General features: G+C 57.1%; 1 protein-coding gene across 1 annotated transcript; it reads left to right on the top strand.

Moving 5' to 3' along the window:
* Nucleotides 1-709: 709 nt before the first annotated feature.
* On the top strand, nt 710-13,829 carry CSUI_004178 (uncharacterized protein). Its single transcript, XM_068064371.1, has 4 exons — nt 710-5,005; nt 5,567-6,370; nt 6,944-11,502; nt 12,024-13,829. Exons 1-4 carry the CDS (start codon nt 3,709-3,711, stop codon nt 13,731-13,733), a joined length of 8,370 nt encoding a protein of 2,789 aa, XP_067923648.1. The 5' UTR covers nt 710-3,708; the 3' UTR covers nt 13,734-13,829.
* The last annotated feature ends 77 nt before the right edge of the window (nt 13,830-13,906 follow it).

The following is a 13,906-nucleotide window of genomic DNA, read 5'->3' as shown; positions in this document are numbered from 1 at the left end:
GTCTGCTGCTTTGCCGGGAACGTCCCTGAGTTGAAAGAATGAAGTTCCGCGGAGGTAGCCGACTACTGCTTTCTGTCCTCGGGCTTATTCTTGTCACCGGGGCTGTGTCCTTTCAGGCGGCAGATGCGGGTAAGCTGTTATCTCTACGAGTACCGACTGCTTTGAGGATTGATACGTGATGGAAGGAATGTATGCAGGACAGGTGCGCATAGTTGGTCGGCCACGCCTATACGCGAGTGCCTGGCTTCAGCAGCACGGGGGCAGAAGCTGATGTCTGCTCTGGGGCAGCACCGTCAGTGTAATCCACCTGGAAGGTCTCCGGCGCGACATCCAGTTTGTGACCGGCTTGCACACACCGGAAGTTAAAAGTGTGTTTAGCCTGCTGAGGAAGATGGCTGTTACATCAGGGGGTATTCTCTTTGCATGACCCCCGCTGTTCGGGGGGCGCGGTCCGGGAGGCATGGGTTCGCTTGGAATGGGGCTGTGTCCTTCGCCTCAGGCACTGTTCCACAGGCTCGAGCCACCAGTGGCTCGTCGGAAGCGACTAATTCCAGCTTGTGGCGATGGTTCAAATCGTTGCCAGGCAGTGCGTGGCGCAAAGTCAAGGTACGTTACGATCGCTGTTGTACCATGCTGTTGTTCAGGGCTTCCGTGCGCAGTCCGTGTAGACAGCAAAAAAACGAATGCTTGTCACGAGTCCCACGCCAGGTGTCGGGTGGATGGGACGCCGCACGCGTGCACAACACCACCGAAGACTACCCATGCCACCTCGTGGTCGTCATGTGACGCACGCTGACTTGACCACAGGTCCTAGGTTAGCTTCTGATTTCGGTGCAGGGCTTGTTCGGAAGAGGGGGACGAAGGCAGCAGGGGTCAGATGACGCTACAGGACATATCACGCAGTCCGCAGCGGCTGGTGGTGCGGGGGCGTCGAGAAAGTCACAAGCGAGTCCGCCTGTGCTGCGGCATTCAGTTCCGCCTGCGGCCACCTCTACTCAAGTTGGAGTTCCCTCCGTAGTTGACGTTAGTTCGTTCGATTCGGAGAGGCCAGCGCTGTACTCTCGAAGAGTTGGACAAACAGAACAGCCGGCCGGGAAGACAGGAGCGTCGGCAAGCCGCCGTGAGGCCGTTTCATTAGGTGAATTGCCCGAGAGGCCCAGGGAGGCGCGATTTCATCCCTCCGTGACCGGTGTGTTGACACCAGAGTTAATGGGGGGCTCAGACGAAGCGGCGGGCGGACGTACGCCAGAGCATCTAGAGACCAAATTCCCTTCCAGGCCGGATGTCCCCGATAAGGAAGGCGTCGAGCGTGTCCACATAGTAGGTGAAGCTGCCGGGGAGGACGCCGTGGGAGCCGGACCGGGGCACCCGGTTGGTAGGGAAGATATGGACGACAGCGAGGTGCTACCCGAGCACTCAACTGAGCGTTTCGAAGTAGAAACCGAGCTGCCAAGTGAGGGTGAGGAAACCGACAGTGCAGAGCTGTCAGAAGACGTAGAGGAGGAGAGTTCGGAGCCTTCGGTCGAGCAGGAAGAAATAGTTGGCGTCGAGCCGGAGATGATGGAATCTTCTCCGGATCTTCTTCCGCCGGAGGAGAGCACGGCAGCGGAGAGGCATGAAACGCCGGAAACAGTGTCATCAGGCGAGCAGGCCCACCGTGCTTCTCCGGATGCCGGCATCACGCCCATGACTGAAGCGGTGAGAATCCCTAAGTCATCACCAAGGCACAAGTATCAGTTTGGTCCCGGTACGCCAAAGTTGCCCTCGTTGCCCGGTATGCCCCACTCTCGCCAGTGAACAATAAAATTCTGAGAGCGCACCGGCGCGGCTAGCAGGGTCTGTACTGTACAGCCTAAGTGCACCAACCGCTAGCCGTTCCCTAGTTCGTTCCTGTGGAAAGCCCGGAGCGGAGAGCCAAACTCCTAGTATTCGGTCAGTCAAGAAAGGGGGCGGGAACGGGGTTCGACGAAAATTGGGACAGCCAGAGTAGGGGTCGTGTGTCCCTCGAGAGTGTAGATCCCTTTTCAGCTGCATCAACAAAACCAAAGCTCAACGCAGCACGCCGCTCTGGTGCACGAAGCGAAGTTGATAGCGAGCGCGTCGCCTGCCCCCCCCCCCTCGTAGAAGAGAATGGATGGAGAGAGGCCGGTGACGCCCCGGCGCCGCGTCAGCGGGCTGCAGCGTTGTGGACAGATCGGACACTCCGTCCCGGGTGACGCGGTTCACTGGGGAGAGTCAAGACAAGCGGGGGTGGCCTGCAGCGACAACATAGAAAGCACGACATTCCGTCAGAGTCCGTCGAGCACGGTGGTGAGGTTCTATGATGCGTCGCGGCAGTGAAGCAGGGGGCGCAAGTCGGCTGATGTCGCTTGCTCCTCTGGTGTCTGGTGAAGGGAACGAGAGACGTTTGTCGGAGCCCGTTCCCGTGTTCCGCGGTGTGTCTCTGCCGGGAAACGCTTGTCTAGGTTCTGGGTTTGTATTGTAGATGGTGGGGACCTGTCTGTGCTTGAGCTGGTGGCGCGTCCTCGCAATTCCCTGGCGTTTAGCAGTCTGACTTCGACAGGTGCAGTGCCAAGGAACAAGACGGCTGTGCCGTACTCGTAGCCACTGTCGCGGCTACGTTGCGCTCTCGAAGCGACGTTCGCTAGTGTACGGGAGATTCTCGGTAAGACCGCAGGGTTCAAGTTTTGTGTCCCCTAGGAGAAACCGCTGAGGCGCAGATCCTCGGTTGCAGTCGGGAGTTCTGTACACATTTTCGGACACACTGGGGACAGGGGGAGATCGCTTCACCCGGCGGCGGGGCCGGGCCGCAACGAGACAAATATCGCGCGACGCGGTTCAGATGGCGGGCCGTGCTGCCCCAGGCCTGCTTGACACAGCAGACTAAAAAGAAGACGAGAAACATGTCTCCCGCCCGGTCAACGAACGAACGGATACGGTCTTTTTAAGAAATGGCACCCACACAACGAACGCGGGGCTGGCCAGAGCACGCAGAACGGGGCTAGTCAGTGGGCCGACGTTTGCGCTCAAGGTGGGCACAAGTAAGAGTGTGCATGCAAACCGCAGCCCAGTCATCTCAAGCGTTCTTGCTCCTCAATGGTGTAACCGTGCGCTCGCTCTTGTCAGAAGAGTCAACCGCACCTAGCGGAGTGCAAGGTGAAGCAACGCTGCAGTTCATGGTTGCAGTCGCAGCAGAGCGGGTCATCACCAAGGAGACGGCGTGGTGACCGTTCGCCAGTCCCTTGTGTCGATCGTCCGACATTGATGTCACGGCAAAACCAAGTTGTCTCCACGAATTTCAATTCTCACCGTGTCAACGACAAAGTGTATCCTGGGCACTCAGGGAGATGCGGCCACACTACAGAAGAGGTGCTCGGTGAGCGCCCCGTCGCACACCGGTACCGCCTGTTTTTTCGGCTGCTTGCTGGGGTGGAAGCGTTAGACGGGTGGGCGGTATGTTACTTTCATTGCCTGCTGTTGGGCGAGGGCCGAAGAAAACGGTGCCGCTCGGGTCCCATCTGGTGGGAGAGCACTTTCTTCCGCCGAAGAGTCCTCAGGCGTAGACAAGGCCGTGACGCAGGTGGGATGTGTGAACAACTGTACGCATTTTGAACACGTTTCCGACTCGTCTCCTGCGCGGGGCAGGCGACGTAGTCCGGACGGCCGAGCACCATTCCGTCTTAGGGGCTAAAATGATTCAGCAGTCTAATGGACTGTACAGGTCCTCAAGCAGACGGGCACGCAGTCCCCTGCTGCTCGGAAGCAAATGGCGAGTGGGAGAAAACAAGTCTGCACCGCTTGTTTTCTAGCGGCTTTTCATCAGACAACAATTATCGTGGCGCACCTGAAGCTAGCTCTAGTACTGGTTTTGTTTTGAGCTCACCGCCTTGGTCTTCTCTGACGGAGGGACCCTGCGCTGCTGCCCGTTCATCAGACGCGCGTTGTTTCGAAGGAGCATTGTCGTCTTCTTTCTTCCTGCGCTGGAAAGACACCGGGCGGAAGTCCAGAGCTAGAAAATTTTCCGTATCCTCAATGCTTCTCCCTCTGCCCCCACATCCTTCCGCCACGTCTTTACCTGGGCCCGTTGAAGACTTGAAGCGACGGGATGCAAGTGGACATCGCCGAGAGCGGAGAGTGAAGCTGTCGCTAGCGAGGTTGGCGAGAGGAGTGTGCCTGCTGAGCCGCCAGCTGGACTTTCTGGATTTCACGCGAGCCACTACTTTCGAGACGCTCGTACAGCTTCTTGCTCAGACGCTCCTTAAGCTCCAGCCTGGCCAGAGCAAAAAAGAATATGTGAATCTTTGTTGCAGATCATCTGTCCTTCACCAGGGCTATGGGCTGCTGCGCGCCGGTGGCCGGCGCGTCGCCGCATGCTGCAGGTGCAGGGCTGGTCACGCTTGTGTCCGTGGCACGGGACAGACAGGGAAGCTAAAGCGAGGGGAAGACTGTAATCGTGAACCCTGCTCGGACTTTTGCTGGACGCTCCCTCCCCCCCCACTGATAATATCGGGGCTGCTCTCAGCCCCGTTTCCTCTCCAGCCTCGGGGAGTGGGAGACTCCGATGCGGCTGGTTTTCTTGGAGGCGCTTTCGGTAGCTTTTTCGGGCTGTCTGAGAGTGCAGGCAGCTCTCGTATTCGTAGTCCCCTCACTCAGCAGCTAATGCTCAGGTGCACCTACTCGCTCGATCTCGAAGGTGAAGACAGCAACTTCTTTAGATCTCGTGCCTCATGTTCGTGCTCTTGTCATCAGGCTTCCTTTTCTGGAACCCGAGCTCCTTCGCTTTATGTGCCACCAGTTCGGCCAGTACAAAACCAGTCCGCCTCAGACAGAAAGGAAAGTGCTCAAGAGCAAGGCCAACAGAATTTTCCCGAAGGAAGGCTACCAAAAGACGGGGACTGCCGAGCAAGGCAAGTAAACGAATCTGCAGCTTGCCCTGCGGGGGCTCGATGGCAGTGTGCTTCGTCATTCCCGAGTCGATGCACACCAATACGGAGGCTGTTCGGTGGTAAGGAAATCAACAAGGCGGCGTACGCGAAGCCAGCCCGACAGAGTCGGGCCCCTTTCAGCCGGGAGTGCCTTCCCTGTCTGGAGGTGATTGGTGACTGTTTTCGCGTCGTGTGTTGACCGGCTACTGACGTGTCCTGTGTCTCACCTTCCATGGGACCGTCAAGTACTCGCGCGGCCGTGGTCGAGTGAAAAACTTTGTGGGCCAGCTGTGTATTATCTAGGACACAGAGAGAAAGAACTAAAGAGTCCAGCTGTGGATGGAGCTTGTGCCGGTTGCAGGCTTCGGGGCGGCAACTGTCGGTGCTGAGACGAATCTGTAGTGAATAGTGCTTTTTTGTCCGTTTGCCACTCCGTGCTAGTATTTGATTTCGCATCGGAACATGGCCAGGTCGTTTCTCACGTCTCCGCCACAGGGAAGCAAATCAGAAGCAAGATGGATTTGCCCGCCAGTCGCTGACTCCAGATTTCAATGCCGGCATTCTTGTCTCTGGTCACCGGAGTGTTTACGCTTCTTCGGAGCTGTGTGCGATGTCTTTTCCTTCCGTTCTTTTTCTCGCAGTAGGGGAGTATGTCGTCGTAGAAGCTGTCCGCGTCTCTTCAGACTTCGCATCATCAGCTGCCCACTCAGTATCAAGCTTCTCTCGCCGTCTTCACGCCCGGCAGGACACTTCGTGTGTGACGCCTGTGGCGCTCACGCGGTCGAGTGCAGCTGTGTTGCTTAGTGCCTTGTCCCTAGCCACAGCCGAGCTGCAGCGGCAGCAAGAACAACTGGAGCGAGACAAGATGAAGCGCAGCCTCTCCGGTCTCTCGAGTTTTCCCGACAGGCGGAGCAGCGGCGATCCTGTTGAAACAACCGGAAATGTCATAAGGCAAGCAGCTCGCACTTCCATTTGTCAGAGCGCAACCGAAGGTGCGGAAGGAGATGTTTTCTTCACATGGCAGCTGCCGATTTTTTCAGCGGTCAACTCTGAACAAGATCTTTTCCTCGGCTCTTTCGTGTCCTCTCACTGGAGTGATATGGGAAGATTAGGCTCCTGCTGCAGTACGCGCGCCAAAATAACCAGCGCGTTGCGTGGAGGAGAGGTTTTCGACCATGAAGGCGGAGCTCGCGGGCCGGAGCTGGTGGCGCCGCCGGCCGTCTTCCAAAGGGGCGGAAGCGCCGCTGGGGAACTTTTGTCACCGATGACAGTGCCCGCAAAATCAGAGGGTCTGAAGAGACGAGGCAAGGTGGGGACACCGACTAGTACGGTGTCGAGCGCTCTCGGAGGTGAAGGAAGATTTTGTGGCGACATTCGTGCTTTGAGGTTTGAGTTCTCTGCCTGTAATGTAACGCGAAGAGACAACCAAGCGGTGGGCCTTACAGGTGAGTAGACGGAGTGACTTCGTTCATTTTGTTACTACGCCACTTTGTTTCTACGGACCTTGTCTGTGAAGCCCAAGCTAGGCACCCTGGCTGCTCTAGCAGCTGGCAGTCTTAGGACAGACGGCAAGTCTTTCTTCCTGCAAGAAAAGAAGAGGCTGGTTCCCCGGGCCCGGCCGTTGCTTCGCGGCCGTTTTGCGAGATGTTGGTAGCACTTAGAGAACTGCTTACACACACGGTCGAGCGGTCTGTTTGTGATTCGTGGTCAGCACTGCAGACCTGGACCGCTGCGCTGATTGCGGACCTGTAGCTGGGGACGGCGTGGCTAAAAGACTTACTCGGCTTGAGCTGGGCTGGGTGTCCGGGTCGTCTTCCTGGGGTAGCGTGAGGAGTATCGCTCTGGCAGCAACTCCACTATATTTTTTTCTTTAGAAGGTGCCCTGTCCAGCATGCGGGGTCAAGGGAGTGCTCTGTTTTTTTTTCCTAGTGAAGAGGTGTGCGCTGAATGTAGCAGCGCGTGTTCTCTGCTGGCAGGCGTTGCAAGATTCTCACAAGGACTCTGCGTTTGCATTGCAGGCTTTTTCAACTACCTTGCCTGCGCTCTGGGTCTGGGCACTCCTCCCGCTCTCCTCGCAGCATCTGATCTCAAGCGCCAGGAACGTCTTCTCCGAACGCTGCAGCGGCGCACTCGTGTCTCGTTACGTTTCACGCATTTCATCGCAGAGCTGCCAAAACTGCGCAGCATACCCTGTTCACTGTCCCCGAGACATTTGTTTTCTTCCTCGACATGCATGGCAGACGCCGCTTCTACACGCCGCGACCCGGTGGAGCCGCCCGGGGCCTTAAGAGGCCCTCGGGTCACCGGAAGAGGCGATCGTTCACCCTCTGGAGCTACAGTGTGGGAAGCCGGGCTCACAGATTTCTGGCAGTCCGCGGGCGTTGACTTAAATCCTACCTTGTTGCATCTTGACGCAGGGGCCACGAACCGCAGCGAGGTACGTGGGCTCGCGCGTCGCGGAGTTGACGAATGTCGCCTGACAAGCAGCAGCGAGGCAGAGTCCGGCGGCGACGAAAGAAGTGGCTCAGAGGACGCTGGTTCATCTTTTCGGACGTACAAGAAGGCCGATGCAAGCTTGATTTTCCTTCTTTCCTGCGATAGCCCGGACCCTTACTCGTCGCTCCATTTCTGTCGCTTCATGCCCTTTTCCCCGATGCTAGCGTACCGCAGCACCGCCACTTCGGGAAGTGGAGTGACTTGTTTCTCTGGGGTTTTTGATGAGTGGCACGGGCCTGAAGGATCTCCGGAAGCAATTCCGAGTATGTACACCCTTCGCCTGACAACAGATCCGGAGCTCCTCAGGCAGCTGCATCAGATGCAGGCTGTGCTGGTGGTTCAGGAGCAACGGCGGAATCGACTCCTTGATATGCGGGCAGACTGTCTCCGGGCCGTGGAGTGTCTCGGCGATCCGAACATCGACGCAGCCGGACATACGCCAAGGCAGGCACACAGAGAAAAAGGCAGCGACACTGCGGACAGCCTAGAACAGTCAGGAGAGTCTGTTTCCCGAGTTCTTCAGCTTCCGAGTGGAACCGTACAGCATGAAGAAGAACGGAATTCTCTCGGTAAGAAACATTTGGAGTTGCAGGTTTTCCTGAGGGATTCACGGCGCGCCTGTCTTGAAGAAATCTCCCTCCTTTTCTCTCCCTCCGTTCCAAAAGCATCTTGCGCACGGAATGGGAGTTTGCATTCTTTCGGTTATCCGGGGGACACTCCTTCGTTGGCGCATGCCGGTTTTCTTCGACGCCCTTTTCTCCATATGTCCGGCGAGGATCAGGCGCATCCAGTATCGCAGCCGTTGCCTCTGACTGCCAGACTGGTAGGCCTTGCCTGTTTACTGGAGCAGGCGCTCGAGGCTAGTGGGAAAAGCCTTGGCAGCGTTTATTCAAGAGATGGGCGTCACGATAAGCGGCTCATGGATGAAGTTTTCGCTCCACCAGCAGAGACGCGCGATGAGGACTGGAGGCAAGGCTCCTCGGGGTGGCATCATGATGCATTCCCAGCTCAGCCTCTTCAGCGAGAGATCAGTCATCCCTGCTGTCCTATGGAGCCCTCAGAAGGAGCAGGCCTGGCGTGCACCTTCCCGGAGGGGCCGGAGTCGGCCGGCGTCAGCGGATCCATCGGGTACATTACAAAACACGCTGAAGTGCGCAGACAGGCACAGGGTCACCAATCACACCAGCTGACAAGCATCGCCCTGCCGAGATCTTCCCTTCGAAATGTCAGTGCGACGCGGAATTCAACAGTGAACACAGACTGTGCTGGCGGCATTTCTAGTCTTACCTTTCTCCCCGCTAGCAATAGCGACAAACGAAGCAGAAGCGCTCCTCACGGGTGGCGTCGCAACCGCGGCGGAAAGGCGTATTCTTCTGAAGCAAAGTACCCTGGAGCAAACGAGCCTGCACTCACGAGCGCAGGGCATAATCACCGTGTGGAGTCAGGGGCTCAGGCAATCAAAGGCAGGCGCGCGATCGAAAGTGATCAAGGTCGCGCTCAAACAGCGGCAACTGGTGGGTGCTTGGCGCCGGATTTGAATTGCCGTGGCATTTTTTGTTCTCCGCCTTCAGCTTGGGCCATCCGAACTCCTTTCTGTGGAGAGTTCGAGACACCCGCAGCTGCAGCTTCTGCCTTGATCGCCGCTGAAGGGGGGAACATGCAAGGGTCGTTTACGAGCTCGGCTCTGTTGCAACGGGACAGGGCCGGGAACTATGAACATCGGATGTTGCAGGCTGTTCAGGACCTCTTACGGCCTTTACAACGAGAGCAACACAAGCAACACCTTTTGCTGCAGGGAAGGAAACTAGCGATCATAAGCGCACTGACTACGATGCAGATGGATGCAAGACGACGAGGAGACAATGTAGATGCTAGGACCGGTAGAGATGAGTGTGGCTGCATCTCACACGCAAGAGGGAGCTCCGATAGCCGGGAGGCGCTCCCGCTGTCAGGGCAGACCAGAGCGAGCCAATGCTTGTCGGCGGCGTCCACTTCTGGTTCGGCAGCACGCCTGTCCTCTATCGCTTACTGCTCCTCCTCATCTGGGCCTGCTCTGCCGCCTTCAGTAGGCGAAACCTCATTAGCCTTCTCCCTGCTGTATCGAGGTGCTCCTCTAAACTCTCTCCTGGCGGACCTGGCCGTGGCAGTTGCGGGGCTACCGTCGCTTCAGCACGTCCAAAGGTTCTGGTCTTCATTTTTGCGGAGTTTAAGAAGTGCGTGGGAAGCACGAAAACTTGTCCCGCGGGTCTTCAGCGCAGCTCATCCGGTCCCCTATGAACGTGCGTGCCTTCATTACTGTTTCCGCTGTTGCAAGACCAAAGCGGGCAGCAGGTGTGGTTTGGACGCACGGGTAGTCGACGGCTACAAATGCTGTTGTAATTCGCGGGTGGTGTCAGGCGCGGAGAAACGGGGCACAGTCTCTGCACCGTTTGAAAGTAGCACGGCGGAAGGATCTGGCAAGCAAACTGGAGACACGCGAGGACTTCTCCACTCAGAGAACACAGGGGGGAAGTTCAAAACAGAGAGTCGTGTTCCATCGGAGCGCGAGGGCCAAGGGGGCAGCGATCAGAAGCAAGGGAAAGAAAGTCTAAGCACGAAAGTTCCTTGGTGGAGGTTTGCCTCTTCTGGTTCAAGGACCTCTCACTCTCTTTTCTCAACTAGCTGGGGGCTCAAGGCTCGAGGTACCGTCTCTTCTCATTCTGCTTCTACTGCAAGAGCTGGCTGTCCACCGGAATCTGGAGCCGCTCGCGCGTTCCTCTCAGTCTCGTCGGCGTTCTTCGGTGCCCCTTCTTTTGACGCCACGCTTTCGGGTCTTCAATCCAGTTCTCGTTCTCGTCATCCCTCGTGCCCCTCGTCACAGCAAGCTCGGGGTCCCTCTCAGCAACACTGCTCAGCTGCTCCATCTTGGGAAGGGGGCTGCACCTCTCCCGAGGAACTAGCCTTAGCTGCTGTGGCAGCAGGAGCGTCGTGCGTCCCGGACGGTCCCGTTGGCGTACCTGATGTGAGGGGGTGCCTGATTCTCCAGCACCTCCAGCAGCTCAACTGCGCCATCCAAGAGCTACGAATTTTGTCTTGGAAAGAGACAGAACCCGCTGGCCGCAATCGCCGAGGCCGCTCTTACACCCGCACGGGCCGCAGGCAAGCGACCAAGGAAGAGCGGCAGAGGTTTGAGGGCGGGCGTCATTGTTCGGAAGTCAGACGACCGTCAGAGGCTCCCTTTCAGAGTCACAGATTTTTGAAGTGGGCTAGAAGTGGTGATAGAAATGTAGCCGACTGGAAGCAACAAAACAGCAATGCAGAGAGGGCTCTCAAGGTATTGCTTCCAGGCATGCCGCCGGTTACCGAAGTGACGCTGGGCCTTCATCGAGTAAGATTAGATCAGCCTGAAATCCAGGAAGGCAGCAGAAGAGAATCACGCAGCGGGGGCAGCTCTGTCTCCTTCGGGTATTTGAGAGCATGCAGGGCTGCGTTCGAAGCGGCGCGGGCTCATCAAGAACGAGAGCCGCAAGTACGGAAAGGTTGTCAAGGACAGTTGCACGGTGAAGTACCAACTTTCACACAGTGGTGGCTGAAGACACTTGGAGGTTCGCTAGTTGGCCGCGCTGAGCTGAGACGACTGCTGGATAGGCAGGAAGTTCTGCTACGCATGCGGCAGACTGCGTTGATAGAGGCGAAAAAGGCAGCAAGAGCCTGGAGCCTTGAATGTGCAACTTTATCAACTGGTGCGACACTTGAGAAAGAAACAGGGGAAGTACCTCTGGTTTTCCGACAAGGGGTAGCAACGTGTAGTCTCTCGGATGGAACTGCAGGTATGGAGCACAAGAACGCGACTCGGAGGGAAGACGGCGCGAGCGTCGAGAGCGGCCGTGACCTGGTGGGCCACCAGGAAGATAGGAGGGCACAAGCTAAGGCTGTAACAGCAGCAGTTGCGCGCGCGGCCGCAGGAGTTGCCCGGGAGGAAGTGGCGGCGAAGGAGGCAGCAGAGGAGAATGTGGGAGTGCCAGAGCTCGTGGAAAACGCTTGGGAAGAAGAAGTCGAGGGGAGCGCAGAGGCTACGCAGTCCTCTTTCTTCGACGCTGTAGTAAGGATCCGTGCTCGAACGCGAAATCGATGTGGCAGTGGATCAGTCATACTCGATTCTACTTCAGGAGTTTTAACTTCTCGAGCGAGCAGCCCTCATCAGCCAGAGAAACTTGCAAGGAAGAGGTGGTAACAGAGTGCGCAGCACACACGTGTGCTCTGTACCCACTGCTAGTTAGGAAGGCGGCAAAACAGGCTCGTTCTTTCCGCCATGTTCCGCAGCTCCCACGTGTCAGCGACTCAGTTGTGAGACCTGCGTGACACGCGTGAAGACCTGGCACCCTGAGCAGCAGCTGGCAAAACACACTGGAAACGTGTTTAGGGCGGACTCCCGACGCTGTCACATTGCCGACGTAAATATTGTGGATTCTGTATGGTACCTGTAAATTCTGTATGTCGTAGGAGCAAATAACACAGGGATTGTGCTGAGTTGATCTCTAGATGGTAGCTTCTGGATGCTTTCCGGGGCACTCTCAGATCTTGTGTCGTCTTTCTGTTTTCAATCGGTCTGTATCTTTTCAGGTAGAAGGTGAGATGGCTCTTCATTACCTTGAGAGCATCAGCGCCGTGGACTTGCTCGAGCAACTACTTTGCTGCTTCCTGACTGCCACCGTGGAGGAGTGGACTACTGCCTGTGCTTGCTCCCTTTTCGACGCGGACTTCAATCCTGAAAGCAAGCTAGAGCCTTGTTACCTAGAAGCATCCCGCTTGCTGCGATGCCGCTATATCTGCCCCGTACAACAAACCGCTTGCATACGCCGTGATGGCGCTTGCGGGTCCCTAGGACGGGACGCGGACAGTCAGCAGCGTTCGGGGCCTTCTTGGTCGCCGTGCCCGTTTTCGTCGTATCTCCCCTGCGCTGTTCCGGCACTTTTGGAGGCAGTGGTAGACCTTCAGCAACAGGCGGTGCTGCATCTTGCCCTCGCCGCAAACCTCTCGTCTGAGCCACAGTCGGGTGGAGGTTCTACTGGGCCCCAAACGTTTTCCTTTCCGGGGACGGGTCCGAGTATCGCCGACTCCACTGCGTTTGTCCCGTCAGCTGGCCTTTTCCATGCTTTCCTTCGGTGCGAAGTGACAGCGTCCCGGGCCGCTTCTCTGCTCCAAAAGTTCACCAGACACGGAACCGGCGTCCCAACATCCCAAGAAGGAGCCCTCTTCTACAGGAACGCGCCCGAGAAAGCTGCTGGTCTGCCAGGCAATCCCAGTGATTCTCGATTTTGTGGCGGTGCTGCAGTTCGCCTGTGTAATAGAGTGCTAGCAGAACACTGGCGGCACCACAGTGACGCAACTTGCAAAGCAGTAGCAAGCACAGCTCCGGCCGCAGGGCGGCTCCTGCAGGGCGGAGAAAGCTCACAACGGGAGATACTGACGGACGGGGTCGCGGAGCTCGATGGACTAGGAGAGGACGCGGAAGTGCCTGTAGACGGCGGAGAGGAAACAACCGCTGTCATGGCCTACGTGCGGGAGTGCGAGAAGCGCCGCGGTTGTTTTGGTGAAGAAGAGGAGAACGGAGAGGACCGGGGAGCCACCAGGGGCGCTGAAGAAGAGCGGTGCAGGCCTTTCGCCGTTGAGTATCTTTTCGAGGTGAGTTCTGGATCGCGAGCAAGTTCGGCTAGGGGAAGAAGCCCGTGGCCCTTGCACAGGAACTCTGCCGAATCTTTAATGTCCAACGAGACAGCTCACCAAACTAGATTGCGCTCTGCTCCGGAAGATGCCTCTGAGGACGGCGTGCTCGGCTGTGATGCTCAAAGCAGCAGGCAACCCAATATCTGGGGTGGGCGAGCCTGGGCGGATAGTGCCCGCAGTACTGTACCCACTGTTACATCTTCGTCGCTTTCCATCAAAACACCAGTAGAAGGCCGGCATCCAGGAAGAGGAGTGAAGACTCCCATCAGCAACAGGGGCAGCACTGGCGGTGGTCGAGTGCGCGGGGGAAGCACCACCCTGCGGATCCCTAGCCTCTGCCAGTCAATCAACGTTAAGTCTCAGACGGGCCAGAAAAGCCCATCAGAGTTCAGCCGGAGCAAGGTCACTAGACCACGTTGGGGAGATACATCGAGCTTAGTTGAGAGCCGAGCGGTCCGGAGAACTGGATCCCGTTCGAGAAGAAGACGAGGGCCAGGCAAGTACTGCGACACACAACGGCGGTATTTTCACCCTGCTCGCCTTTATGCTATCGAGAGGAACGCTCAGTGCCTTTTCGCCTGCGGCCTCTCAACTCCGCTTGGGTAGAGATAAAGCTACAGCTTAAAAAACAAAGCGCATCGGAATACATCAAGAAACGCTTTTTTTGTGACGCGTTTATTCAGAAAAGCAGTGCGTTGGCAGTATCGTTTCGTTCTGAGATCGGTACGTTGACAGTATCGTTTCGTTCTGAGATCGGTACGTTGACAGTATCGTTTCGT

Source organism: Cystoisospora suis (genome assembly GCF_002600585.1).
Source record: "Cystoisospora suis strain Wien I chromosome Unknown contig_1927, whole genome shotgun sequence".
Classification (NCBI taxonomy): Eukaryota; Apicomplexa; class Conoidasida; order Eucoccidiorida; family Sarcocystidae; genus Cystoisospora; species Cystoisospora suis.
This window is presented reverse-complemented; position numbering and strand designations above follow the sequence as displayed.

Excerpts from the sequence above, each read along its gene's own strand:
- CSUI_004178 (XM_068064371.1), top strand. The coding sequence starts at position 3,709 with ATGGACTGTACAGGTCCTCAAGCAGACGGGCACGCAGTCCCCTGCTGC. Across the intron at positions 5,006-5,566 it reads AATACGGAGGCTGTTCGGTG|TAGGGGAGTATGTCGTCGTA; the intron begins GTAAGGAAATCA and ends TTTTTCTCGCAG. Across the intron at positions 11,503-12,023 it reads CCTCTTTCTTCGACGCTGTA|GTAGAAGGTGAGATGGCTCT; the intron begins GTAAGGATCCGT and ends GTATCTTTTCAG.